Source organism: Boleophthalmus pectinirostris, unplaced genomic scaffold, assembly GCF_026225935.1.
Source record: "Boleophthalmus pectinirostris isolate CB_2022bp ecotype Guang Dong unplaced genomic scaffold, ASM2622593v1 HiC_scaffold_8, whole genome shotgun sequence".
Taxonomy (NCBI): Eukaryota; Metazoa; Chordata; class Actinopteri; order Gobiiformes; family Gobiidae; genus Boleophthalmus; species Boleophthalmus pectinirostris.
Window position 1 is genome coordinate 15,691,444 of NW_026571515.1, and position 27,882 is coordinate 15,719,325.

At 38.5% G+C, this 27,882-nt stretch overlaps 1 protein-coding gene across 2 annotated transcripts; it reads left to right on the forward strand.

Annotated features, from left to right (window-relative positions):
* Nucleotides 1-691: 691 nt before the first annotated feature.
* tfe3a (transcription factor binding to IGHM enhancer 3a) lies at nt 692-26,738 on the forward strand. Of its 2 annotated transcripts, none has more exons than XM_020918457.2 (11): nt 692-1,143; nt 4,031-4,129; nt 6,603-6,659; nt 6,736-6,895; nt 7,476-7,652; nt 9,685-9,783; nt 20,634-20,748; nt 22,725-22,781; nt 23,759-23,834; nt 23,980-24,127; nt 24,456-26,738. In XM_020918457.2, exons 1-11 carry the CDS (start codon nt 995-997, stop codon nt 24,846-24,848), a joined length of 1,530 nt encoding a protein of 509 aa, XP_020774116.2. In that variant the 5' UTR covers nt 692-994; the 3' UTR covers nt 24,849-26,738. The 2 variants fall into 2 exon arrangements, with proteins under 2 accessions (XP_020774116.2, XP_055022242.1); XM_055166267.1 differs by lacking the exon at nt 692-1,143 and adding an exon at nt 3,734-3,756.
* The last annotated feature ends 1,144 nt before the right edge of the window (nt 26,739-27,882 follow it).

Below are 27,882 nucleotides of genomic sequence, written 5' to 3' on the forward strand. Positions count from 1 at the left end.
AAGTCGGACTGCAGATGGCATTATCGTCCTGCCTCCACCAGTAGGAAAACAGCACCACAACCTGTTTAAATCAGCTGAGCGGACACATTGCAGCAACACTGGTTGACCACTCTAAGGAAGACCGCCAACTGTCAGGTCTGAAAACAAACTCTTGGTCTGAAAATAGAACCTAATAACATGAATGTATCCTATTCAGTCTGTTGGAAGGGGACAGACGGGACTTTATATCAGCATTTAATTTATGTTTGATTATTAATTCATTTATTTGACCCCCAATACATGTTGTCATGGGAGGTTTCTGATCTTTAAAGGTTCTTTATTACGCAAAACTGACTCTTGTGAGCTCTAAGTCATGCTATAATGTTGTTACACATGTTCGAGTAACCCTTTATTATGAGACTGTCTACATCTCCAAACCTCAAAATGCTATGATGTCACGAAGTGGTAGTTCTCAAGTGAACAGCTATACTTCACGCTTATTCTCTTTACCATTAGTTCAATAAAGATCGCCAATTCCAGGGCTGAAATGATCCAAATGATACTAGTGAAGCTGTATGGACTTTAAAAATGCAGTGGAGCATCACAAGGTGGAAGTGCAGGTGGAGTTTTTTTCTGTTTGAGAGGAGAACTCAGTCTGAACAAGCAGGATTTGTGCGTTAAACATGAATGAACTCTGGGTATGTTTGTGATGAGGAAACAACATTATAACACAGATCAGAGAATAGCGCAGTCTGGACCCTTTAAACACGGGAAGTTTACGCTGTGGCTCGCATCTTCCTGGTCTGATCATGCGCATGCAGAGGTCTATAATCACACAGTAGTTCCGTTCATTCTGATCCAGGTGCAAACGCGACCAAAACAGCCACTTCTTCCGCTCCGTGCGCCTTTACGCTCCTTATTACGATGCAGTGAGCGAAATCGGCTCGTTTTTATTCTCTTTTGGGGAAGTCTAATTATTTTGTTTTCGTTTTTGGTGGATTAAAGACACGGAGAGATGTCCACGACTGACGCGAACCAACTCTTGAGCGAGGAGGAGCAGAGGAGCCGAACCGGAGCCGAGCCGGAGGTCCCAGACGCCGGCGTGCTCCAGCCGCAGACCGTCTTCGTGATCCTGGATTCGGCAGAGTCTCTCAATCTCGTCCGGTGGGTCTCGGAACTTCCACAAAGCTACAAAATGCGCAATTACACGTTCAGATCATCAACAGTTGTGTTTTTTTTAAGAAGTGTTTGCTTTTATCCAGCTGGGTTTCACTTTGATGCATTGTGCGTAGCTGGTTCCGCTTATAACATTATGTCTCTTTATGTTTTGAACACCTTTTGATTTCTCTTATCGAGACTTTTATGTTGTCTTTTGATAAATGTGCCCCTTTTGCAAAAACAGCCTGCATATTCACACAAGCCAAGCCACTCCTATTGGGTTAATTCACCGTTATAACACATTAACAAAAGTTTGGAGCTGTTTTAACCCCCATTACACGTTTTATGCTTTTCGTTTTTACGCAATTAATCACTAAGTAGATACTTCAAGAGCCACAGCTGCCCCGAGGCTTGTTATTGTAAGACATGGCTGCCATTCTGCGCCAACTGCCTTTCCTCTTCATCACCAAACTCTCATTCATACACAGCCAACGTATACCCTGTATTATCACTATTGTCTACATCTCCAAAGCTCAAAATGCAGCTACTTTTTACCTTTAGTTCAGCAGAGATCGGCAATTCCAGAGCTGAAATGATCCAAATGAATCTACTGAAGGTGTGTGGAGTTTAAAAACACAGTGGAGCACAGAGTATTTTTAGTGTGAGAGAAGAACTCAGCCTACATATGCTGGAGTTTTTGTGTTAAACATGTGTGAATGAAACAAAACACAACTCAGGGCATGTTTTTGGTAAGAAAACAGTGTAATATTGGACCTTAATTAATCACAATAGTCTTTTTTAAATGAGTAAATAAACCTATAAGGCTATTTCTAAGCATTTGAATGTAATACAGTTGCTTTTTGTGAGGCAATGATAAGTTATGTACATAGATGACATCAGCTCTCTAACCCTTGGACTGTTGTTTTTGCAAATATCCAGGTTACGAGCTTAAAAAAATCTGCTGAGCTTGTTTTTCTTAAGTCTCTAAATCTGGTTTATGAGTCACAAACACTAATCCACAGTCCTTTAAAGTGACTCATAGCTGGAGCGGAGAGATAAACTGGGCTTATCTCACGGTGTTTTACTCCGTCACCTCATAGCTAAAAGGTCTGGTGTTCGATTCCTGGACCATTTTGTGCTTTTCTTATCAACTTAAATATACTGTATAGGCGCCTTTAACATGGATCCTGGCTCAGACCTGCTCAAAACCTCAATAATATTTGGCTATCAGCTGAAATATGGATCAAATACAAAGGGCAGTAAAATCTACCATATGATCTGACTGTGCTGTTTCTGATTGTTACGGTCTTAAAACACAAAAGCAATAACTAATTGGCTTTAAACAGATTACAGCAGTCACTTTTTAACGCATTCCTAACATCCTAATCATTCATCACAATGTTATCACAGTAAAAAAACTCACTCAAATGCTTTAGAATTAATTGCTTTTTCCGTTTATCTGTACTCGTGCCAAACAAATTTTACTTTACTACAAGAAAAAAGAAATGGTACAGCCCCTTTGACCTGATTTTTTTAAGGTCTAGAATGTAATTGTCAGTGATTATAGCCCTAATAGAGTTTTTTTTTTTTTTACACAGTGGGCAGTCATGTAAATGAAAACAGAACACAAAACAAGCTCAGACAAGTCCACAGTTTTTCTTTCTTTTTGCTTTTTCATCTGGAAATATTTACACCGAACCTGTTTATGTGCTGAGAGAGCTTTACACGTCTGGTTTAGTCTGGGTCAGAGTGGCTCTGTGTGTAAATAAATAAAGATTATAATTAGCACACTATCAATTTATAGGTGTAACTCTGTCCAGAAAGGCCCATTCAATCCAGTTTTTTATCTTTTAATAAGTATGTTTGATCCCTTTTCTATACATTTGTGCAGTTATTATGGTGCGTTTCATTTTGTGCTGAGTCAGGTAACTCTCTCCAGATGTGCAGATGTACAGACGGCGCCCTCCCCCAGCTGTAGTTGGGAGAACATTGTCCAGATTTTTAGGGAAGTCTGAGTGTAAGTGTAAATCTGCACAGGCTTTATTTGAGCCCAGCTTACAGTGAGTCAGCAGAAAAGCCCCAACCCACTTCCTGTTTGTGCAGACGAGTGTTCGGCTGTGGTCCTCAGGCTCACAGCTCCACAGCACGAAATAAACGTGTCGGGAGAAATCAGAGCTGGGATTCAACACAACAGTTTTAACATAAAATAATAACATATATAAAGCACAGTTATTGCAGGAGCTTCAAGATTTACCCAGAAAAGAGATTACTATTATGCTTTGTTTTGCAAATGACAACTTGGAAAAAAATATTATATCACATTTTACATAACAGTTACAAATTTATTTTGCGAAATTCCCCCCGATCTTGTATTAAAATATCACTTCTCATATTGATGCAACAGTTGAAAAGGCCAGCAGAGGGCAGCAGAGTGTTGCTTTGTTATGTTCTAATAAATATTATTGAAAAAAACATCTTTGTACACATCATATTTGTACATTTTACAGTATAACAGAATGAGAACTTTGCACATTAATTTCTTGAAACAGGTGCGTTGGAGGAGAAGGAGCAGCCCAAGAACATAGAGAAAAATCCTGCACATCGTCTTGCTTGCAAAATGTGAGATTTATTAGGACATGTGCGTGACTTTTCTCTACATTTTCAGATATAAAATGAAAAATAGGAGCGTTTTCATACATCCTGGTGCAGTGCTCTCTGGTTTTGATGCCGATATTGAATTATATTTTGTAAAAAGTTAAATTCAGTGGGATAATTTAGTTACTGGATGTATAAAGTACATTTTGTTAAATATTATCATGAACTAATTAAAAGTCAGCTTTTGTGACCAAGACAAAAGTCACATTTCTCTGATGTGTTGCTCTGATTTTTCCAGAGTGGAGTCTGGGATCGTGGCCGACATCGAGGTGGACAGTCTCCTCCCCTCAGACACAGATACTTTCTACGAGATCAAGAGTCAACCAATCAGCATCAGGTAAACCGGGACTAAACCAGGACTAAACCAGGGCTAAACCAGGACTGAAACAGGACTAAACCAGGACTAAACCAGGACTAAACCAGGACTAAACCGGTACTAAACCAGGACTGAACCAGGATGGAACCAGGCTTAAACCATAACTAAACCAGGACTAAACCAGGACTGAAACAGGACTAAACCGGGACTAAACCTGGACTAACCCAGGACTGAATCAGGACTGAACCAGGAATGAACCAGGACTAAGCAGGATGAAACCGGGACTAAACCTGGACTGAACCAGGACTAAACCAGGACTGAAACAGGACTAAACCAGAACTAAACCAGGACTAAACCAGGACTAAACCAGGGCTAAACCAGGACTAAACCAGGACTAAACCGGTACTAAACCAGGACTGAACCAGGATGGAACCAGGCTTAAACCATAACTAAACCAGGACTAAACCAGGACTAATCCAGGACTGAACCAGGACTGAAACAGGACTAAACCAGAACTAAACCAGGGCTAAACCAGGGCTAAACCAGGACTAAACCAGGACTAAACCAGGACGGAACCAGGATTAAACCAGAACTAAACCAGGACTAAACCAGGATTGAACCAGGACTAAACCAGGACTGAAACAGGACTAAACCGGTACTAAACAGGGCTAAACCAGGACTGAACCAGGACTGAACCAGGCCTGAACCAAGACTTAACCAGGGCTGAACCAGGACTGAAACAGGACTAAACCAGTACTAAATCAGGACTGAACCAGGATTGAAACAGGACTAAACCAGGACTAAACCAGGGCTAAACCAGGGCTGAACCAGGACTAAACCAGGACTAAACCAGTACTAAACCAGGACTGAACCAGGATTGAAACAGGACTAAACCAGGGCTAAATCAGGACTAAACCGGTACTAAAAACCAGGGCTAAACCAGGGCTGAACCAGGACTAAACCAGGACTAAACCAGTACTAAACCAGGACTGAACCAGGATTGAAACAGGACTAAACCAGGGCTAAATCAGGACTAAACCGGTACTAAAAACCAGGGCTAAACCAGGCCTGAACCAGGACTAAACCAGAACTAAACCAGGACTAAACCAGGAATAAACCAGGACTAAAACAGGACTAAAACAGGACTGAAACAGGACTAAACCAGAACTAAACCAGGAATAAACCAGGAATAAACCAGGACTAAACCAGGACTGAAACAGGACTAAACCAGGACTTGACCAGGACTAGACCAGAACTAAACCAGGACTAAATCTGGACTAAACCAGGACTAAACCATGACTGAATCAGTACTAAACCAGGAATAAACCAGGACTAAACCAGGACTGAACCAGGACTAAACCTTGACTAAACCAGGACAGATAGACTGACAGCTCTCCCTGTGACCTCTGCCCTCTGGAGTCTGTTCATTGTTCCTCAGTGAGAGTTTGACGTAGTAAAGTGTCTGTGAAGTGTCTGTATCAGAGCTGATACTGTTTTCACACTCACTACGTTCACCTCGACAGTTCAGATACAGACAATCAATTTTCTCTTCAATCATGGGCTCGTTGTCCAAGATCCTTTTGAGTTTGGGCTTGGCGATGTCACAAAAAATAATAATCTTTTTTTTTTTTACACAGTTAAGTATTATGTAGTTTTATTTTAAAAAAGGGAAAAAAGGAAAATGTCAATATGTTTTGATCAATATTAAAATGATAGTATGTAACTTTCTAGGAGTGGGAAGTCAACTGTGTGATTCTACTGAAAGTTAAAACCACATGTGGTAACGTGAAAAGTGTGAGATACGTTTTATTCCGTACTCTGGAATATTACAGCCAAAGGATAACATTTCCATGGAAGCGAGCAGGAGTGAGTCAGGATCCACAAAACCTGCTCAGAGTTAGGATGCATGTTTTTTGATGTTTTTGAGTGGAATAAACACAACTGTAATGAAAAAATCATGCTTTTATCTTTCTATTTTTTGGATAAAAAGTTAAAACTGGAGCTTTAAATGAAATATCTTTAGTTTTCTGCTGTAAATTAGTGTCAAATTAGTATCACACCGTAATTCAGTGTTTCCCAAACGTTTTTCCTTTTTATTTTGTCCATGTTTTAAAAGTCACGAACCTTTGCGACCCAAGTCATTAGACATTATTCGTAAATCACAAAATAGATGTGGATTTGACCATTATTGAACATTAATGAGGATATTTTATTGTTGACTGAGTGATCGTGTCTCTCTGAACTATTAGTAGTGCTCAAGTTTTAAACAATGAAAAAAAGTCATTGAACCAGAAATAAAAGGATCCATAAGTCGCCTATTTGGACATTAAATGTAGCCCATTTCTTTTTCTTTTCAACATTCAATTGAACCAGCAATATTGGAACAAAATAGTCAATAAAATAATTACAAAACGATTAGAAATTATACAAAACATGTCTTAACATTTCAGTCTTTGGGAAACAGTGCTGTAATTTACTCGTCTGTATCTCACAGTTCGTCTGGAGCTGGTTCGTCTCTGTCTTCTTCTCTGCCCTCAGCCATGTCCTCCAGGTAAAATATGGTTTAACATCTTATTTACTGCTTCGATGGACAGGGCTTTTTGTTTATTTGTTCCTGTTCTCCTCAGAGTTCTTCTTCGCCAGGACCTGATGAGGCAGCAGGCTTTGGAGCAGCAGCAGAAGGAGCTCCAGAAACAAAAGGGCCCCGCTCAGAGCTCGGAGCCCATCCAGGTCTCACTGTCCTCGGGCTCAGGGGCAGCAGCACAGGTCCCTCTGGAGGTCCTCAAGGTATCCATCATCAGAAAGTTAAAATTGCTCTTGTGTCTTTAAACAAAATACCTGTTTCTCATTTATTTTACATTACTGAAGAAATCGGAGTAAAAAAACAAAACATAAACTATTAGATGTTACAACTTTTTTTTTTTTGCTTTTTAAATGTGATAAAAACCTACACTAAAAACAAGTTATAACAAGTTCAAGATTATTGGTTACACTAAAATATAAAACATACCTGGAGTTGTGTTTTGTTTCATTCCCACATTATTATTTGTCTGTTTACCTTTTTATTCAGTATCCAAATGCTTCTAGTTCAGGTGTGTGCAGTTTAAAAATGCAGTGGTGTTTTCAGTTTGAGAGAAACTCAGCCTAAATGTGCAGGGTTTGTGTGTTAAACGTGTGAATAAAAAAAAAACACAAGTCCTGGTATGTTTGTGATGAGGAAACATTATAATAGAGATCAGGAAATAGTTCAGAAATAAGATCAGAATCTCTGTTAACACTTTATTAAGGCAAAGTGTAGTTATTATAAAGTTTATTTGACTGAATGATCAATGCAGAATCTGATTTCCTTATGTCTTTCTTTCATCAGGTGCAGACTGGTCTGGAGAACCCAACCCGGTACCACATCCAGCAGGCCCAAAGACAGCAGGTCAAACAATACCTGTCCACCGCCCAGAGCAAAGCAGCCAATCACAACGCAGCAAAGAGGCAGACAGGTCCCGCCCCCAAGAGAGACTCCGCCCACAAGACCAGCCCGAAACAAGAGGTACTGAGCGCACAACTCCCCCCATCCCCGTCCACATACACTATCAACGCTAACCAAAATAAATAAATAAATTAGTGCTGCCAAAAATATTGCGTTATTAATGAGTTAACGCTAAATAATTTTAAAAGATTAACACTCTTTGTGACCTAGTGAACAATTTTTTTCATAAGCTGTGGCCACTGCAAGTAACTTTAGAAAAACTACAGGATCCAGCTGTAAACCGGAAGCAAAACAATTTGTACAAAACTGAGAAGTCCCGTTTGGAGGAGGTGAGCCAAAGCATGACACAGAGCTCATGCACGCGCACGCACGACTTTATTATACAAGCCCTGTGTGTGCGCTGATGTTACTTATATGAGGAAAACACGAAATAAAGTCTGTTTGAAAACTTATGGTGAGTCCGCACTTACCTTCGATTAGGGCTGTGGACAGAGACAGAAGTTTTGCAGCCTCTATTCTCCAGTTGTCCTCACTCCTCCATGCTGTTATTATATCCACAAACTCATATTGGTCTCACAATTTAATAGATATTTCATGCCGCTGGACTTATTTTCTCTGCTAAAGCGTTTGCTCTGCTGCGCGACATGTAAACAAACAGAACCCTACACAGTTGAGCTTGAGCATGGCATGGTTAAACATTAAATGCCATACTTAGGAACACTCCAAGCAAAGCAAACTCCATGTAGTCAAGCAGGTGGTGGGCCCTCAAAAGCAAAGGTACATAGTGAAGCTTTAAAGTAAAAAAGGTAAAAACACTTTCTTCCACCTTGTAATGTCATGTTGTAATACAGGAAGTGTTTTTAAACTCCATTCACCTTCACTAGAAACATTTGGATAATTTCAACCCTGGAATTGCCAATCTCTACTGAACTAAATGTAAAATGTAAACTTTCAAACTACCATTTCATGACATCACAAGGTGGGACAGAGCATTTTGAGCTTTGGAGATGCAGACAGACTAATACTAAAGGGTTACTCAAACATGTGAATGAAACAAAATACAACTCCGAGTCTGTTTTTAAGGAGGTAACAACATTAAAACATGGCTAATAAGTCACAAGAGTCAATTTTGCGTAATAAGACGTTATAAGAGTTTCCATTTAACTGTTTCAACTGTCTTTAGTCCCAGTTTCAGTCCAGTCAGTTCCTGCTGGTTCCTGTTGCCGTGGTCACTTTTTGCAGATTCAGGGACATTTCTGTTTGTGTCGACTCATCGTTTAAGGAGGATCTGAGTCAGAGCTAGAGCTTCCCTGTAGCAGTCAGGCTCAGAGTGTCCAAAAACAAAAGGCTATTTGAATATAATGCTTTGAAACTATGGTACACTGTGTTCACTCATATGTAAATAAGCTCTTGAACAATGTTGTACTGCAAAATGAAAGAGGGTGAAACTGGTACTGAGTGACTGGTTTGTTTGTGACTGATTTGTGACTTAATTTGTATTGACTGATTTGTATTTTTTTTGTATTGATTGATTTGTACTTGATTTGAATTGATTTGTAATTGATTTTAGCCCCCAATAGACCTGGTTTAGTCCCTCGGCACTTACACTGTCCCTGGTGGATTTTGTTTATCGCCAAATCAAGCTGTAAATTAAGGAGCAAGTGTCTGTGTCTTTGCTTTAAATTGTGGGATTAAAACTAGATTTATTTAAAGGTGCATTGTGTAATTTTTGTAGTGGTGGGTCTGTCAAATGCTTTTTCCCATGGAGATGTTATTGCTTTGTCTGGTGTGGTTCACAGTATGGTTTTAAAACTTTCTATCTTCATCGAGACCAAACCAGACCAAGTTACAGGTCAGATCTGTGGAGAGGTGACCCCACTTACAGTCAGAATGTTTGTTTTTCTATATTTTTGAGCTTTAAAACCACCTGTAATTTAATAAATGTAAGGTAGAGCTGTTTAATGCCACACTGTTGTCACTTCATGCGTCTGGGAGACATAGTGCATTTTTAAATTCTTCACTTTCTCCATTTTATGACATAAAAAATCTGTGAGTGGGCCAAAGTTGTAAGTCTGTGATTGGTTGATTCCAGATGGAGGAGGCGGTGCTTGAAGACATCATCAGTCTGGAGTCCAGCCTGAACGACGAGTATCTGACCCTGTTTGAACCGGGACTACAGCTCGCCACAACGGTAAATCTGCACTCTGGCACTGTGTTAAATATTCATGTGTTTCGAAAAGCTTCCTGAGTTTGTTATTAAGTAAAAAAGAGAATCTACAGAGCCCTGATCGTACTGTGTATATTTTCGTTGAAAGTCTGTCACATTCTTCTTTCCATGTTGCCTGGAATGTTCCACAGTATGACATTACGCCTAATTATCTCTACGGAGACGGCAGGTGACGCTACAGGGCCAAGTGACATGTCAAATGTATGGAAAAGCGAGCCCACTCATAATAAGAATGCACGTTTTTAAGTCAATAAAAACTCAGGCTATTGAGCAAATGCAAGATGTAGATGTTTAATGCCATTCCGGGATATTCCAGACTAAGCAATAACATCTCCATGGACACAAGCATTTGACTGTCCCTCCATAAGAAAAGTGACACAATGCACCTTTAATATTTTTGTATTTTTATATAACACGGTAATAAATATCATTAATATAATTTTGTATCATTCTCATGGTCTGTAAAGAATTTGGCTTGACTTTAAAGGTGCAATGTGTAACTTTTCTATTGTCATGGAGACCAAACCAGACCAAATTCCAGGTCAGATCTGTGGAGAGGCGACCCCGCTCAGTCAGGATGTCTGTTTTTCAAGGTATTTTTGAGCTATAAAACCACTTGTAATTTAATAAATGTAAAATAGAGCTGTTTAATGTCACACTGTGGAACATTCCAGGCAGAGAAACGACCTCTCCATAGATACAAGCACTAAAAATTTGGCAGGTTACAATGCATCTTTAAATTTGCAGAAACATTTTATAAAAATCACTTTACATGATGTACTGAAATGTTTCTTCCGTTTACATTACATGTTTAGTTCAACGTATTTTTTGAAACAGGCTGAAAAGAGGAACAGTTCTGTTTGTGATTTCTTCTCTATTTTGCCCTTTTGACTTTTTCTCAACATTTCAGAGTTAATTACTAAATTGTCAACAGTTCACTCCAGTGTGATCTCTTGCTCAACTCTAATTTAGGACATAAGAATAATAAAAACAACGTGGTTAAAAAAAAAGATCATTTAAAGGTTATTTTTCTGGTGGAGGGTCAGTCAAATGCTTTTATCCATTGCTTTGTCTTTGTTTCACAGTATGGCATTAAACCTTTCTAAAAAAAACACCTCAAATATAACACATGTAAGGTAGAGCTGTTTAATGTCACACTGTGGAACATTCCAGGCAGAGCAGTAACATGCTGCTGGGTGAGTTATGAGGTCCTGTGTTGTTTTTTGTTGTGACGTGTGTTTCAAGTGCGACTAATAAATAAAGAGTGTTTCCTGGATATCTGCACACATAAATACCACACACACAGGTACACAAAGACACACACACAGACACAAAGACACACACACAGGTACACAAAGACACACACACAGACACAAAGACACACACACAGACACAAAGACACACACACAGACACAAAGACACACACACAGGTACACAAAGACACACACACAGGTACACAAAGACACACACACAGACACAAAGACACACACACACACAGACACAAAGACACACACACACAGACACACACAAGACACACACACAGGTACACACACAGACACAAAGACACACACACAGGTACACAAAGACACACACACACACAGACACACACACAGACACAAAGACACACACACAGGTACACAGACACACACACAGACACACACACACACACACAAAGACACACACACAGACACAAAGACACACACACAGACACAAACACACACACACAGACACAAAGACACACACACACACAAAGACACACACACAGACACAAAGACACACACACACACAGACACACACAAAGACACACACACAAGACACACAGACACACACACAGACACACACACACACACAAGACACACACACACACACACACACACAAAACACACACACACACAGACACACACACACACAGACACACACACACAAGACACACACACAGACACACACACACAGACACACACAGACACACACACACACAGACACACACAGACACACACACACACACACACACACACACAGACACACACAGACACACAAATACACAAAGACTCTCTCTCACACACACACACACACACACACACGCACACACACACGCACACACACATAGAGACACACACACATACACATACACACACACATATAACACACATATACACAAAGACACACACACACACACACACATGCACACACACAGATAGGCACACATACACAGATTCACAAAACACACACATACAGACACACACACAAATACACAAAGACACACACACAGACACATGCTCATAGACACAGGCACACAGAGACACACACACACACAGAACACACACAGATGCATACACAGATACACAAAGACACACAGAGACATATAATACACAAACATACACACACATATAACACACAGACACAGACAGATGTAACACACAAACAAAGACACACACACATACACAAAGACACACATACACACACAGACAGACACACACACACGCAAACAGACACACACAGAGACACACATATAAGACACAGACAGATGTAACACACAAACAAAGACACACACACACATACACAAAGACACACACACAGACACACACATATAACACACACACAGACACAGGCACACATAATATAACACACATACACAGACACACACACACACACACAGACACACACTTATAATACACACACATATAACACACACACAGACACAAAGATACACCAGAGACTCACACACAGACGCACACGCACAGACACACACACCGCACACACATATAGACACAGATATACAAAGACACACACACAGACACGCACACAGACACACACGCGCACACATACATACACAGATGACACAGACACACACACACAGACACACACGCGCACACATACACGGATACACACAGACACACACGCGCACACATACATACACAGATGCACAAAAACACAGACACACAGACACAGACGCGTGCGCACAAAGAGAAACACACACACACACACATACAAATGCACAAAGACACACACACACGTGCACACACAGAGAAACACACACACATACAAATGCACAAAGACACACACACACACACGTATCAGAATCAAAATCACATACCACACACACATACACGCATATCAAACACACACACACGCGCACACACACACACACACACACACACACACACACACGCACACACACACACACACTTGTTATATTTCCACACTTTATAGAACCATTATACACAAACCTTTCATTTCACAGAGACTAATCTTCACCAGAACCATAATCATTCACTCACCTTCACTTTACCTTGCTGGGACCTGATTCCAGTCCCCACAAACCCAAAAACGCCCCCATGAACTGAGCATGTGTGCAGTTTTCAGTCCACACAGTGCCTTGAATACCCGCCCACACACCCAGCCCCGCACAGGACACAGGAGGAGGATCTGACTCCAGCACTTCCCCATTCACTCTGAGCCTTCCTCATTGATTCAGCCACAGCAAGCCGAGCACACAGGGCCGGTCTGTGCACTGGATAGAAGACTACTATAACAGATATTTGCATTAGTATGGACTCGGTATAGCCACAGATCCTACCCAGACTGTGGAAGAGCAGACAGAAGCAAGTTTATATATATATATTTTTTTTTTACTTTAAGCATTTGGAGTAGCAGGTAGGGACACTTGTACATGCTTGAGTAGAAATATGAGGATCCTAGTGCTGCTGCCGGACCATGACAAGCGCAGGATCAAAACAGAGGTAAATAATGTTTAACTTAAGCAACAGAAGTTTGAGGATGTAGCTGCAGAATGGCTTGGACTTTGACAGTTGTGCATTTTGTCTTGGGGCTTAAACATTGTGCAACTTTTGTTTTCTTTTGGAGGGTCTGTCAGATGCTTTTTTTTTCTTCTATTTGTTCTATTTTCCATTTGTTCTTATTGCTTTGTCTGGAATGTTTCACAGTATGGTATTAAATAAACCTTTCTATCTTCATGGAGACTGAGCCAGACCAAGTTACAGGTCAGATCTGTGTCACAGTCAGGTATTTTTAGGTATTTTTGAGCTTTAAAACCACCTTTAATTTAATAAAAATAAGGTGATTTTGGACCATTTCAGGCAGAGCAATGACATATGCATAGAAACAAGCAAGTGACAGACCCTCAACCAAAAAGTTACATAGTGTACCTTTAAAAACTTAAAATTTCTAAGCTAAAATAACCCCCCAAAAATCTATATTGCAATTAGGGGTGTGCAAAAATCTCAAAATATCGCTATATTGTATCGCTTAATGTGATGATACAGTATTGATATTGTGGGCTACTGTATCGATATATAGCCAAGAGTATTTTTTGGTTTATTTTAATAAATTATTTTGTTACAGTGCTACAGTTTTGTTGCTTGTTCAGAGGAAGGAAACTTTTTATGCAGCACATTTGACATTTTCACTATTTTGATGATTAAAATGTTTGTGTTTTATATGAACTTTGCACAAGGAGTGGTTTAAGACTTTATTTTTTATTGAATCGTATCAAATTGAAAGCTCAGTGTATCGTGATATGTATTGTATCGGCAACTTCTTAATGATATCCAACCTTAATTGCCGTTGTAGCCACTTTTTTGCATAAATTGTGTGATCTTTGTGAGTAAAATCTACTTAAATAGTTAAAACTTGTCTGATTCTCTACATAGTTTACTCACTTTTTCTTTGCTAATTTGTTATAAAAATGTCTGTGTGTATATGTGTGCATTCTCTATATTTTTACTATTACAAATATATTTTTCTGTATCTTAAAATTTACGAAAATATAAAGTTAAAGAAAGTAGCTGAACACGTTTGAAAAAAAGGAACAAAAATAATGTTGGGCTCAGCTGTTATTGGGAATGGGAATTAGAGAGTTATAATGCCATATTTAGTTTCACAATTACACTATAACATAAAGAAGTAAAACAAGTAAAGTACTTAAGTAAATTTTCCAGTGGATACTTTTTACTTTCACTTTACTACATCTGAGTATCTGTACTTTCTACTCCACTACATTAACGAACAGGACAGAAAAGTAAGAGTATTTTTTATTATTTTTATGATAGTTTGAGACCTGCTGAAAAAATGAGGTTTTATTTTGAACACATTTGTAGTTGGAGCAAACACAAAAATACAGTTAAATTGTTTCTCTTGAACAAAATTCAACTCAAATCTTTATCAAAATCGCTACATTTGAAGTTTTATTAGACCTTAAAATATCTGCAGAATAGTTTTACTTTTTACTCTTTAAGTACATTTTTAAACAGCTACTTTAATACTCTTATTTTTTTTACTTTTACTTGAGTATTTTCTTGCTCCAATATCTGTACTTTTACTTAAGTAACACAATTGAGTACTTCTTCCACCACTGTTTTGTGATTTTAACTCTATCTCATTTACAATAGTCCCATAATAATAGTCAACTGTTAATCCAGAGTTTCTTGACTCTGAGATTATTGCAGTATATAATTACAACATACTGGAAACAACACTGAGTTCATGCTAATGAGAAGTACTCCAGCTCCCACCGCTCTTCTGTGAAATCTGTAGTGGTGGATGAAGTACTCACTTTTGTTGCTTAAAAGTACAGATACAAAGGTAAACAATTACTCAAGTAAAAAGTTAAAGTATCACATGAAAAATCTGTTAAAGTATTGAAGTACCTGCTCAAAAATGTACTATAAGAGTAAAAGTAAGTATTTTGTAGAGATGTTTAGAACAATTAAAGAATGAAATTTAGTGATTTTGATAAAAGAATATACCTGATTTTAAGTGATTCAGCTAATTCTTCTTTCCTCTTCTTCTTCTGTTTTTTCTACACACTTTTGTGTATTTGGTTTGCTCAAATTTGGGAAGTTAACTCAAATGAAATGTGCTAAAAAATACAGTTTCAGCCATTTCTGCAGGTCTTAAACCTTAAAGAAAAGTACATTTTACTTTTCAGTCCAGATCTAAAATTTAGTGGAGTAGAAAGTACAGATACCTGCTCTCACAAGTTAAAAGTATCCACTCAAGAAAAGTACAGATATGTCAACTTTGTATCGTTCTTTTACTTTTGTACTTTGTCACCTTCCACCACTGGAAATCAGTTGTGTTTTTTATCAGTTTTGGAGGAATCTGTTACAGACTCAGGCCTGGACCCAGGGATAAGAGCGTCCCTAAAGTCTGATAATCTTTGACTCTTCACACAAAACACAAAAAAACAACTGACATACACCCAGTAGATACTTACTCTTACACAAATACGACTCAGTTTGCAGTGTTTCCCATAGGTCTGGTTTTATTTTAATAATTTAAACTCATTCACATTTGTAGAGTATTATTTTCTGATCTGTGTTATAATGTTGTTTCCTCATTACAAACATACCTGGAGTTGTGTTTTGTTTCGTTCACATTTTTAACGCACAAACCCTGCATGTTTACACCTTCACTAGAATCATTTGGATGACTTCACTACTGGAATTTCCAATCTTGACTAAACAAAAGGTAAAAGGAAGCTGTTTACTTTAAAACTACTGCTTCATGATATTACAAGGTGGAACAGAGCATTTTGAGCTTTGAAAATGTAGACAGACTAAAAATAAAGTGTTACTCAAACATGTGTGAATGAAACAAAACACAATTCAACATTGTAACTTAAAGCTCACAAGAGACAGTTTTGTGTGGATATGATGTTTAAGCACAAATTTTTTTCTGCAATGTAATCTCTTTTATAAGTTAATATGTTTTTCATGTTTTGCTTAGAGGAAATATGGTTTGAAACATAGATTACATCTTTTATTGAAGCAGAGCAAGTAGAAATGGGAGAAATGTTAAAGAATTGTCAATATATTTCAGTTTTTGTTTCGTAAACTATTGGGCGTATTGTTAAAACTATTAAAAATAACCTTAAAAGTGAGAAAATATCCAGTTTAATTTCCTTAGACTGTATATATAAATGAACATAGCTAACCTGCTAGGAAGTGAGCATGGGGGCACTTCCGGCTCCATCGACTCTGGCTCCAGTTGACTTTACATTGAAAAATGTATGCCCCTCTCTCTGTAACTGCTGCAGTGAGGCTCATCATTTTGGTTTTAAAATGTTCGTATTAACCTGCTCTATTATTTATCTCTTTATAACTACAGAACAACTTTTTCCAAATAAAAGTTCAAATGTTTGAGTTTGACTACGACAAGAAATAATCTTATTACATCAATTTGTATGTCCAACCAACTGAAGCGATATTTGGAAAGTAGCCTGATTCATCAGCCGGTTTCACTCCATGGAAACCGTCTGACCTCGCAGCATTAGGATTTGTTTGCTCAACAGCAGACGGGTACTTTTTCTTAATTTAACCAATCGCTGCTATTTGACATATGTAATGCACCGCTAACGGGGATAACTGATATATTAAGCTTTTCTCAAATCCCGTAGAAAAAAATAACGTCTTTCCCCTTGATAAAATTCACCAAACATTCTCTTTGTTCCGGCTTTAAATCCTCGATCTTGGAATCGTTGCCAAAACAGAATATATGGCTCTTCGCTGATTGGCTGGTCGCACTTCCGGGGTTTTTGCGAACCGTCTAGTGAATTCCAATTCCTGATCTAGTCGCTGGAGTGAAATGAAATCGATCGGAGGCACTAGGTGGCACCAGCCTGGCTAATTTGGAAGCGGATCCAGCTAAATTTTCAGTATCAGCACCGATATCTGATGCCAATATCAGATCAGTGCATCCCGAGATCCGACCAAATATTGTAGAGGGAGATTCCTTTGAGAATAACTACACCACATTTTTAGCATTACGTAACTTTTCTGGTGGATGGTCCATCACCTGCTTTTTTCTATGGAGCCTGGAATGTTCCACAGCATGACATTAAACAGCTCTACCTTTCATTTATTCACTTACAGATGGATTTATAGCTCAAAAATACCTAGAAAAACTGACATTTTGACTGTGAGTGGGGTCACCTCCTCACAGATCTGACCTGTAGCTTGGTTTGGTTTGGTCTCCATGAAGATAGAAGGTTTAAGGCAAAACTGTGAAACATTTGACAGACCCTCCACTAGAAAAGTTACACAATGCACCTTGGAAATCAAATTTGTGTCATGTTTAATGGAACAGTTAAAATGCTTCACATATTATTTTCAAAGATTAGATGCCATGTTACATTTTTTTATCTCCTTGCAGTTCAATTTGCTTTTCTAAATATCCTAATTTGTGACGCAAAACAGCCCACATTTTAGAGATTATTCACAGACGTCAAATAAATAGATCGTAACCACAGCAACAATTAAAGGATCGGGATTAAAGGGGAGTTTACTCACAGGGAGGAGGGGCTGGCTTAACCCATGTGTGAGAAGAGATTGGGAAAACAGAGACATGGCCCAAAGCTTTGTAAACAGCTAATGCATGTTTTTGTATTTTTTCTTTTTAATGGTTTTATCTGTGAACCACAACATTACGAAGAAAGTGTTTTATTTGCACTCCCTTAAAAGCATCAGATAGTGTGTTTTTCATTGAGATTTCCTTATTTTAAAGCTGCACTGTGTGACTTTTTTGGAGGATTGAGGGTCTGCTCAATGCTTGTTTCCATGGGGATGTTACTGCTTGGCCTGGAATGTGCCACAATATGGTTTCAGACTTGGCCATTTCCGTAAAAAGTAACAGGTCAGATCTATGGAGATCTGATCATGTTCACAGTAAGAATGCAAGTTTCAAGGTGTTTTTGAGCAATAAAAACAACTTTAATTGAATGAATGTGAGCTAGATATGTTGAATGAAAGTTCCACAGTGCAGCTTTAAGTTCTCTTCTAGTTTAGTGAAGCTTTGAACTTAGTTGCTGTCTTTAAAGTGACAGTATGTAACTTTTTCGGGGTGGAAAGTCAACTTCAGTGTTCCATGGAAATATAAAGTTCATATTCTCCATGGAGATAGATAGGTTTTATGATATACTGTGAAAAATTATAGCCAAAGAAAAAACATTTCCATGGAAACAAGAAAGTAGAGGGTTTGGAAGAGGAGATCATCATTTAGACCAAATAAGTCAGGTTTGTGGAGATGCAAGCCACTTTTTCAACACAAATGCTTTTTTCTAGTACGTTTTTGGGCCTAAAAAGTTACACACTATGGCTTTAAACATAAAACCCAAGGAAATCCAAGACTAACTTTAAACTATGCGTTCACTGATAATAATTGTAAACATACAAGACAAAGATTTCAGTTGAAAGAGTGCAGGGCCTTGAATTCCAGGATTAGGCAAAGCAAACAGACTCTGTAAATGTTGTGACCTGAGTTTAAGTCTTAAAAAACTATTTGTCACAGAAATTCAGTTCAAATAGTTGATCTAAGCAAACAGTGATTCATTCTTTAAAGGGACATTATATGAAAATATATTAATCATGTTATAACAGTATTTCTTCATTGTTAGCTTACTTAATGTTGTATTTTAATCATAGACTTTATTATTTAAGGTCCTATATTACACAAAATTGACTCTTGTAAGATTTAAGCAACATTATAATGTTGTTACCTCACCAAAAACAGACCTGGAGGTGTGTTTTTTGTTTCATTCACACATGTTTGAGTAATACTTTATTATTAGTCTGTCTACATCTCCAAGTTTCATCTCCAGTTTAGTAGAGATGGGCCATACCAGGTCTGAAATCATCCAAATGATTCTAGTAAAGATGTATGGAGTTTAAAAACAACAGTGGAGCACTTCCTGTATTACCACGTGACATCACAAGGTGGAACACAGTGTTTTCTGTTTGAGAGAAGGACTCAACCTAAATATGTGTGAATGAAACAAAACACAATTCCAGGTGTTTGTGATGAGGAAACAGCATTAGAACAAAGATCAGAAAATAGCGTAACATGGGCCCTTTAAGATGTTTTAGGGCAGGGGTTTTCAAATTGGGTGAATGTGAGCCTCCCCTTAGAGTAGGTAAAGACAGCCGAGTCCCCCCCTTCCTCAAAATCCCATCCGCCTGCCCTACCCCACACAGGACTTTGAAGTAAATGCATCTTTTGTGTTCCTGGCAGTGATGAGTTTCAATACCAACTGATAATGTATTGTATTTTCTTTTTTTTTTTTTTCCTTTTTTTTGAACATCAGTAGACCTATCCAAATCAACAGAACATGCTTAACATTTGTAATCAGTGCCAAAACCTGATGGCTGAAATCAGCACATGTCTGGGCCTTATGTTAAGCGCATGGTCATGAACAAAATAGGAGGGAGTAGCAATGTTTCTCCAATGTTATGGGGTTACATGCTGCCATTCCGATATACGAGCACTTAAGCTTTTTTTTTCCAACATTCTGCCATTCTGACACACAAGGTAATTATTAAACTGCGGCGGCATTCTCTTTTCGGGACAATATTTTCACGGACTGGCAGCATAGGTGGCACGGTGCGTGTGGTGTACGGGGGGAGGCGCGGTCCACGCAGCGTATACAAGGCAAAAAAGGTGACGCTCCAAACTATGAGTAGGTTGTCAGATTGGCGACATACAAGGTGTCAGAATGGCGTCATCAAATCATTGCTCTTCCTCTTAAAAAACTCAACTGGCCTGTTCACTAAATTTCAGAATTAGAAAACATTGCATTTTACAGCTAATACTTGCATGCACTATTACCGATATCAGTACTGCTGCAGATGTGTACAGATTTGGACCATTATTTTTTCTTCATGTGTGTCGCGCCTTCCCAGTTTTTAAAATCCATGCCGTATCTTATAATTAATTTTTGTTCTCTTGATGTAGACTCTGATCGATCAGCTCCAGGTGGTTGTCTGTGTATGTGACCCTCTTCTCTGATTGGTCTGTCCCAGATGCCAGATGTGGGGGCTCTGGACATGTACAGCGGCAAAGGGTTGGCCACGCCCTCTGTCACTGTGAGCAACAGCTGTCCCGCCGAGCTGCACGCGATCAAACACGAGATCCACGGTGAGTTCTGATTGGCCTTTAGATACTTTATTGATCCCAAAGGAAATTCAGAGTTCAGCAGCAACAACAAACCAAATATAAATCAAACATAGCGACATAAGAAAAGATATTTAAAGGTGCAGTGTGCAACTTTTCTGGTGGAGGACCTGTCAAAACTGTGTGCTTTTCAAGTTCAAATGATCTGTGGAGAGGCGTCCCCACTCACAGTCAGAATGCCTGTTTTTCTAGATGTTTTTGAGCTATAAAACCACCTGTAATTTAATACATGTAAAGTTTAATGTCATATTGTGGAACATTTCAGGCAGAGCAATGACATATTTATAGAAATAAGTAGGTGACGGACCCCCAACCAAAAAGTTACATAGTGCATCTTTTTTCTATAAGGTTTGATTAATATTGAAGTTTTAGTTTATCTTTCTGGTCTCAGAATTCTTCAAGATATTTACTCTTTTTACTTTTTTCTCTTTTGGAATTGATGTAAAGCTAAAGAGTTGAAAATTGCATAACAAAAGAAGTCATTGTGCAACTTAGGATTTGTGGTTGTGCAAAAAACGAAAACACTGTCCTCAGAGATAGAAATTAAAAAGCAAGAAAAATCAACAGTAAGACTTTCGGTTTGTTCTTTATTTTTGTGTGGAAAATTAATGGTCCTATATTACATAAAATTAACTCTTGTCCACTTTAAGCAATGTTACAATGTTGTTACCTCCTCAAAAACAAATCTAGAGTTGTGTTTTATTTCATTTGAATAACGCTTTATTATTAGTCTGTCTACATCTCCAAAGCGCAGAATGCTTTGTTCCACTTTGTGATGTCATGTAGTGGTAGTCTTCATGTTAACAGCTACATTTTACCTTTTGCTCAGTAGACATTGTCAAATCCAGGCCTGACATTATCCAAATTATTCTAGTGAAGGTGTATGGAGTTTATTAACACAGTGGAGCACTTCCTGTATTATCGCATGACATCACAAGGTGGAACAGAGTGTTTTCCATTTGAGAGAAGGACTCACCCTAAATATGCAGGATTTGTGTGTTAAACATGTGTGAATGAAACAAAACACAACTCCAGGTTTGTTTTGTGATGAGGAAACAACATTATAACATAGATCAGAAAATGTCATAATATGGGCCTTTTAATGAATTAATACATAAACCAATGCTGCTGCTGCTGTAAACTTCACATTAAAAATGTTGCTGCACCATTTTGTTCATTCATAAAATTATCAATACATGAATCAATACAAAATCATGTTCTTTTATGAGCTTTTCGTAAGTTGCTGGTTCCTGGTTTTCAGTAATGATCTGTGCCTAAACTACTGTGGTTGCTGATTCAGAATCAGCTCTTCCTGCCCTCCCCAGTCGCTGTCAGTTCACACTTCCTCTACAGACTTCAGCTTTTCTATGGAAATGTTTTCAAATTGTATGCACTCAAGAAATCAAGAATAGTGCTACTGTTTTACTGTTTTATTTTTTAATATTGCTCAGCTCATTGCTCAGCCTGGAACTTTCCACAGTATGACATTAAACAGCTCTAGTTTACATTTATTCATTTACAGGTGGTTTTATCACTCAAAAATACCTAGAAAAACAAGCATTCTGACTCTGAGCGGGGTCGCCTCTCCACAGATCTGACCTGTAACTTGGTCTGGTTTGGTCTCCATGAAGATAGAAAGGTTTAATACCATACTGTGAAACATTCCAGACAAAGCAATAACATCTCCATGGAGAAAGCGTTTGACATTTTGTTTCCTGAAAGCTGAAGCTTGAATTCAAAAGCTTTAGTCAGGATCTTATCACAAACCTGGTATAAATCATTTGAGAAGTACTTTTTACTTTTCAGTCCAGTTCAATGTAGGGGAGTACCATGTACAGAGGCCTAAAAAAATACTTAAGTGTAGTACTACTACTTTTAATAACTGCTCCACTAACATATGATGTGTAGTTTATATATTATATGGACATTTTGTTTTTCAGAAGTCGATACCAAAGCCCTGATCAAAGAAAGACAGAAGAAGGACAACCACAACCTCAGTGAGTCATGTGTATATAAATATACACTCACACACAGTATATGTACACATGTATATGTGTAACCTACAACTCATGACATCATCGTGTGTGACATAATGTACATTTTACCAAGAGTTAAATATGTTAAAAAGTAATTTAAGCTTTCACACTTGTCCTGCTTTGGTCCTGGATTGGATCCCAGTGCTTATTTGGATTGGCCCTCTTCTAGTCCTGGTTTTGTACTGGTCTAATACTAATAATAATACTAATAGTTAAGTTATGGGTTTAGTTAACCTGTCTTACACCGGACTGATATGTGTAGCGCACTGAATCGAGTTCTACACATTCTCAATCTGGAATGGTTCTCACTGAAAATGATCGGAAAACACGAAGCGTCTTGACGTCTGTTTGAACTTGTTTGGTCAAAATGTCACAACAGCGGAACAAATCGAAAAATCAAACTTTTGTTAAATCCAGTTGAGAGAAAAGAGAAACATTTTCCCTGTCTACAGATGCACAAAGCTCTCTGCATGTTTGACAAACAAAATAATCTGTATTTATGCTAAAATAGGCTGAAGTGCGTTTGTTGGCGTCATTGTGTTTGTTTTGGTTCATTTGGGCACTTTGGCTTCCGCACAAACCTCAATGCTGCTCTGTGTTTAGTCGCCCACCCAGTTAAACGTACAGCGGGCGCCAAGATGGATTCTCATGAGTTTGTGAACTCACAAATAAAACGAAAATCCATTTTACTGTGCAGGGTTAAAGTTTAGTCCCCGTTTTCAAGTGGAATTGTGTAAGTAGAAGATTAATAAAAACTATTGTAACAGGGGTTTTGGTCATATCTTATTTGTTTATGTTTATTGTATCATTTTATATATATATATATATATATATATATATATATATATATATATATATATATATATATATATATATATATATATATATATATATATATATATATATATATATATATATATTGGCTTGTTCTGTTACAGTTGAGAGAAGGAGACGGTTCAACATAAATGACAGAATCAAAGAACTGGGAGTCCTGATTCCCAAGTCTAGTGACCCGTAAGTAAACGCCCCATATATAACTTTAATGCACCACCATAGAAAAGGTTTTATATCAATTTATCTTAAATCAAAACCTTTGTACACCCCTGGAAGAATAAGATTAATTGCAGAATACCAAAATGGTTTTGATTTGTTGTTTCAGAGAGATGCGCTGGAACAAAGGGACCATCCTGAAGGCCTCTGTGGACTACATCAGAAAACTACAGAAAGAACAGCAGCGAGCGAGAGAGCTGGAGGACAGACAGAGGAGGCTGGAAAGTACCAACAGATCATTACTACTGAGAATACAAGTATGTACTACGACTAATGTTACTACTATACTACTACTGCTGCTATTACTACAACTACAGTTACTGTGATACTACAGGGAACAGACTTAAGTACAGAGGGTCATTGTGGTGCATTGTGTAACTTTTCTGGTGGAGGGTCCGTCAAATATCTTTCTCCATGGAGATATTATTGTTTTATCTGGAATGTTTTCACAGTATTAAACTTTTCTATCCTCATGAAGACCAAACCAGACCAGGTTACAATTCAGATCTGTGGAGATCTGAATCATTGTAGCCCTACAAAAATTTTACCAACCTCTAGCTGATAACTTGCCTTCATCTTCTTCAGGAGTTGGAAGTTCAAGCTCGTCTTCATGGCATCTCCTCCTCCACCTCCACCACCTCCTCACTGGACCCCCCCATGACACAGCGTCTTCTGCCCCCCCCTTCCCCGGCCCTGAACCCGTCCATGTCCCCAGCCTTGGTCTCTCCTCTGGGGCTAGACTCTCTCAGCTTCACCGATACCTCTCTAGAAGACCCCCTGGACGACGAGGCTCGGGGGGTCAGGAGCAGCGTCTTCTCCCCGGGTTTGGAGGCTCTCTCTGGGCTTGGCGATGGGCTGGACCTGGGTCTGGGGGTGGACGTGTTGATGGAGGAATGCGGGGCTGATCCTCTTCTTTCCTGTGGGGCCTCCAAGTGCAGCAGTAGAAGAAGCAGCTTCAGCATGGAGGAAGATCTTTGAGGTTACACTCTTTTACAATGGACTTTTACCAGTATAGATGTTTTAAAGGTGCACTTTTTTGCTAGAGGGTCCATTAAATGCTTTTCTCATGGCGATGTTATTGCTTTGTCTGGAATGTTTCACAGTATGGCATTAACCAAACCAGAAGTGACAGGTCAGAAAGTCACTCATAGTCAGAATGTCTCTTTTTCTTTGTGTTTTTGAGCTCTAAAACCACCTGTAATTGAATAAATAATGTAATAAATGTAACGTAGAGCTGTTTAATGCCATACTGTGGAACATTCCAGGCAGAGCAATAATATATCCATAGAAACAAGCAGATGACAGACCCCCCACCAGAAAAGTTTCACAATGCACCTTTATTAAGTCAAGCTACAGTTATCACAATATCAACAAACTAACAGTATCATACATGTAATTCCACTGATGGCCACCAGAGGCTGCTGTGAGCTCCACAAACTGGGCACCGCTCGGTTTAGGAAGTAAATTTTATTCATTTTTCCAGGTAACTTTCTAAAACAATACATAAATAAATGTTTGAATGATTACTTGGGGATTATTAGATATGTTGAAACTGAAGAAAGACCTATAAATGTATTTAAAATCTGTCTCTGAAACTTTATGAATTGTAACATTTCGTCAACATTTTTTAGGGAGAAAATGAATGCACAATTTACTTTCATAACCACAGCAAGCTCTGAATTGGATTGGACCATAGACTGTATATATAAATGGACATAGCTAACCCTCTACATCAGGCATGTCCAAACTATGGCCCGGGGGCCAAATGCGGCCCTCAGACACATTTTTCTTGGCCCTCAGACTTCCAGGTGATTTGGCCCAAATTACCTTGCATCAATTAAATTTTTTTTGAAAATCTACCTTGATAAAGCCAGTGTTGAATATTTATGTATGGTTTTAAGGATCTTAGCATGAATAAAGACTGATGGCTCATTCTAACGTGTTAAACATGCACATATTTCAATTATTAGCTGTATTGAGCACCAGTCTACGGCTCTCGATCGGCCCTCTGCTTTGTCTGTGTTTAGATATGTAGCCCTTGATGAAAAAAGTTTGGACACCCCTGCTCTACATGATCCTGGGGTTTTTATTGTGCTATTTTGTCATGAAAAAATCCTATTCTATCCTATTCCTAAAACGGATCTGGCTCCAAATTGACGTCACATTCGCTTAGTCCACTCCTTTATACAGTCTATGGATTCCTTACAACTGATCCTAAAGTTAAAATAAAAGGACTGTTTAATCACATCAACAAACAGCAAAGGATTATGGGTCTATTTACACAACTATTTCATCACTTCAGTTAATGCAAATATATTTTTTATCTTTTTAAATGTGCTTTATTTTGAAATGCTGCCTGATCACAAAATTGTAAGTCAAATGAGAAAATGTGTATCTTTTTTTCATTAAATGTAACTTTTTTGACAGAGATTCTGACACTTGGTTGTTATAGCATTGCTTGAAATGTTCCACAGTATGACATTAAAACATATCTAACTTGCATTTATTCGATTAAGTACTGTATGTTTTTATTGCTGGCAAACACCTTAAAAAAAACAGGCATTCTTACTGTGAGCGGGTTTGGCTCTCTGCACATCTCACCTGATACTTCTAGTCTGGTTTAATGCCATACTGTGGAACATTCTAAGCAAAGTAATAACATCTCCATGGTGAAAAGCAACCGTCAGATCCTCCACCAGAAAAAGTTACATAGTTCTCCTTTAAATGTTGTAAATATGAGTTAGGAAAAAAAAAAAAAAACTTTGCTATTACAGTTAGAAATATAATATACCCAAAATGGAGCCTGGTAAATCTGTGTATCATTTGTTCATTCGTTTTTCAAAATAAAACCAAAAATAAGAAAAAGAATCTTTTGTGACTTTTGTGCCACATATGGACTGAACCAGGACAGTACCAGGACTAAACCAGGACAAAATCATGATAAACCGTTTTCAGTCCCGGTCTGGTCCCGGTCTCATTCCCAGTCTGGTCCGAGTGTCAGTCCCAGTCTGGTCCTAGTCTGGTCTCGGTTTCATTCATGGTCTGGTCCTGGTCTGGTCCTGGCCTCAGTCCCAGTCTCAGTCCTGGTCTGGTCCTGGTCTCAGTCCTGGTCTCAGTTCTGGTCTGGTCCCAGTCTCAGTCCTGGTCTTGGTCCCTGTCTGGTCCCGGTCTCAGTGCCTGTCTCAGTCCCAGTCTGGTCCCGATCTCAGTCCCGGTCTCAGTGCCTGTCTCAGTCCCAGTCTGGTCCCGATCTCAGTCCCGGTCTCAGTCCTGGTCTCAGTTCTGGTCTGGTCCCTGTCTCAATGCTGGTCCTGGTCCCGGTCTGATCCTGGACTCATTCCTGGTCTGGTCCTAGTCTCAGTCCTGGTCTCAGTCCTGGTCTGATTCCGGTCTAGTCCTGGACCTGTTTTAGTCCTGGTTTAGTCCTGGTCCAGTCTGTATGTGGCGTAAAAGTCCAGTATCGCAGTTTAAGTCACGGAAACGGGAAACAGCCGTTATCCGTTTTTTCCATTATTCATTTAAACACAAAATCGAAAAACTGAAAAAATGAATCAATCATCACTGTTGGTTCATTTTGGTTTTGGAGACAAGTAATGAAGAAAATAGTTGTTTTTTTCATTTTCTTATTTTTGGTTTTATATTGAAAAATGAATGAACGAATGATACACGGATTTTTTATTTTAATTTCAGAGACAGCTTGAAGAATGCAGACTAATAATAAAACCAAACCAAATCAACTATAGGACCAGGTTAGCCTTTTACCTGGTCTGTTTTATTAGTACATCTCCAGAAGTTAGTAGAAGTACAGATAGCAAAGCAAGAAAATACTAAAAAAGTAAAGGTTTGAGCATATTTGAGGTAGTATAAGGCTTCAAATATCTTGATTTTGATAAAGATTTGTTCTGAATTTTGTTCAATTGGAAAAAAACAAAAGTTCTAGCTGTTTTCATTTGTATATTCTTGTTTGCTCAAACTTTGAATGTGTTCAAAATGAACCTTAAGCCTTTTCAGC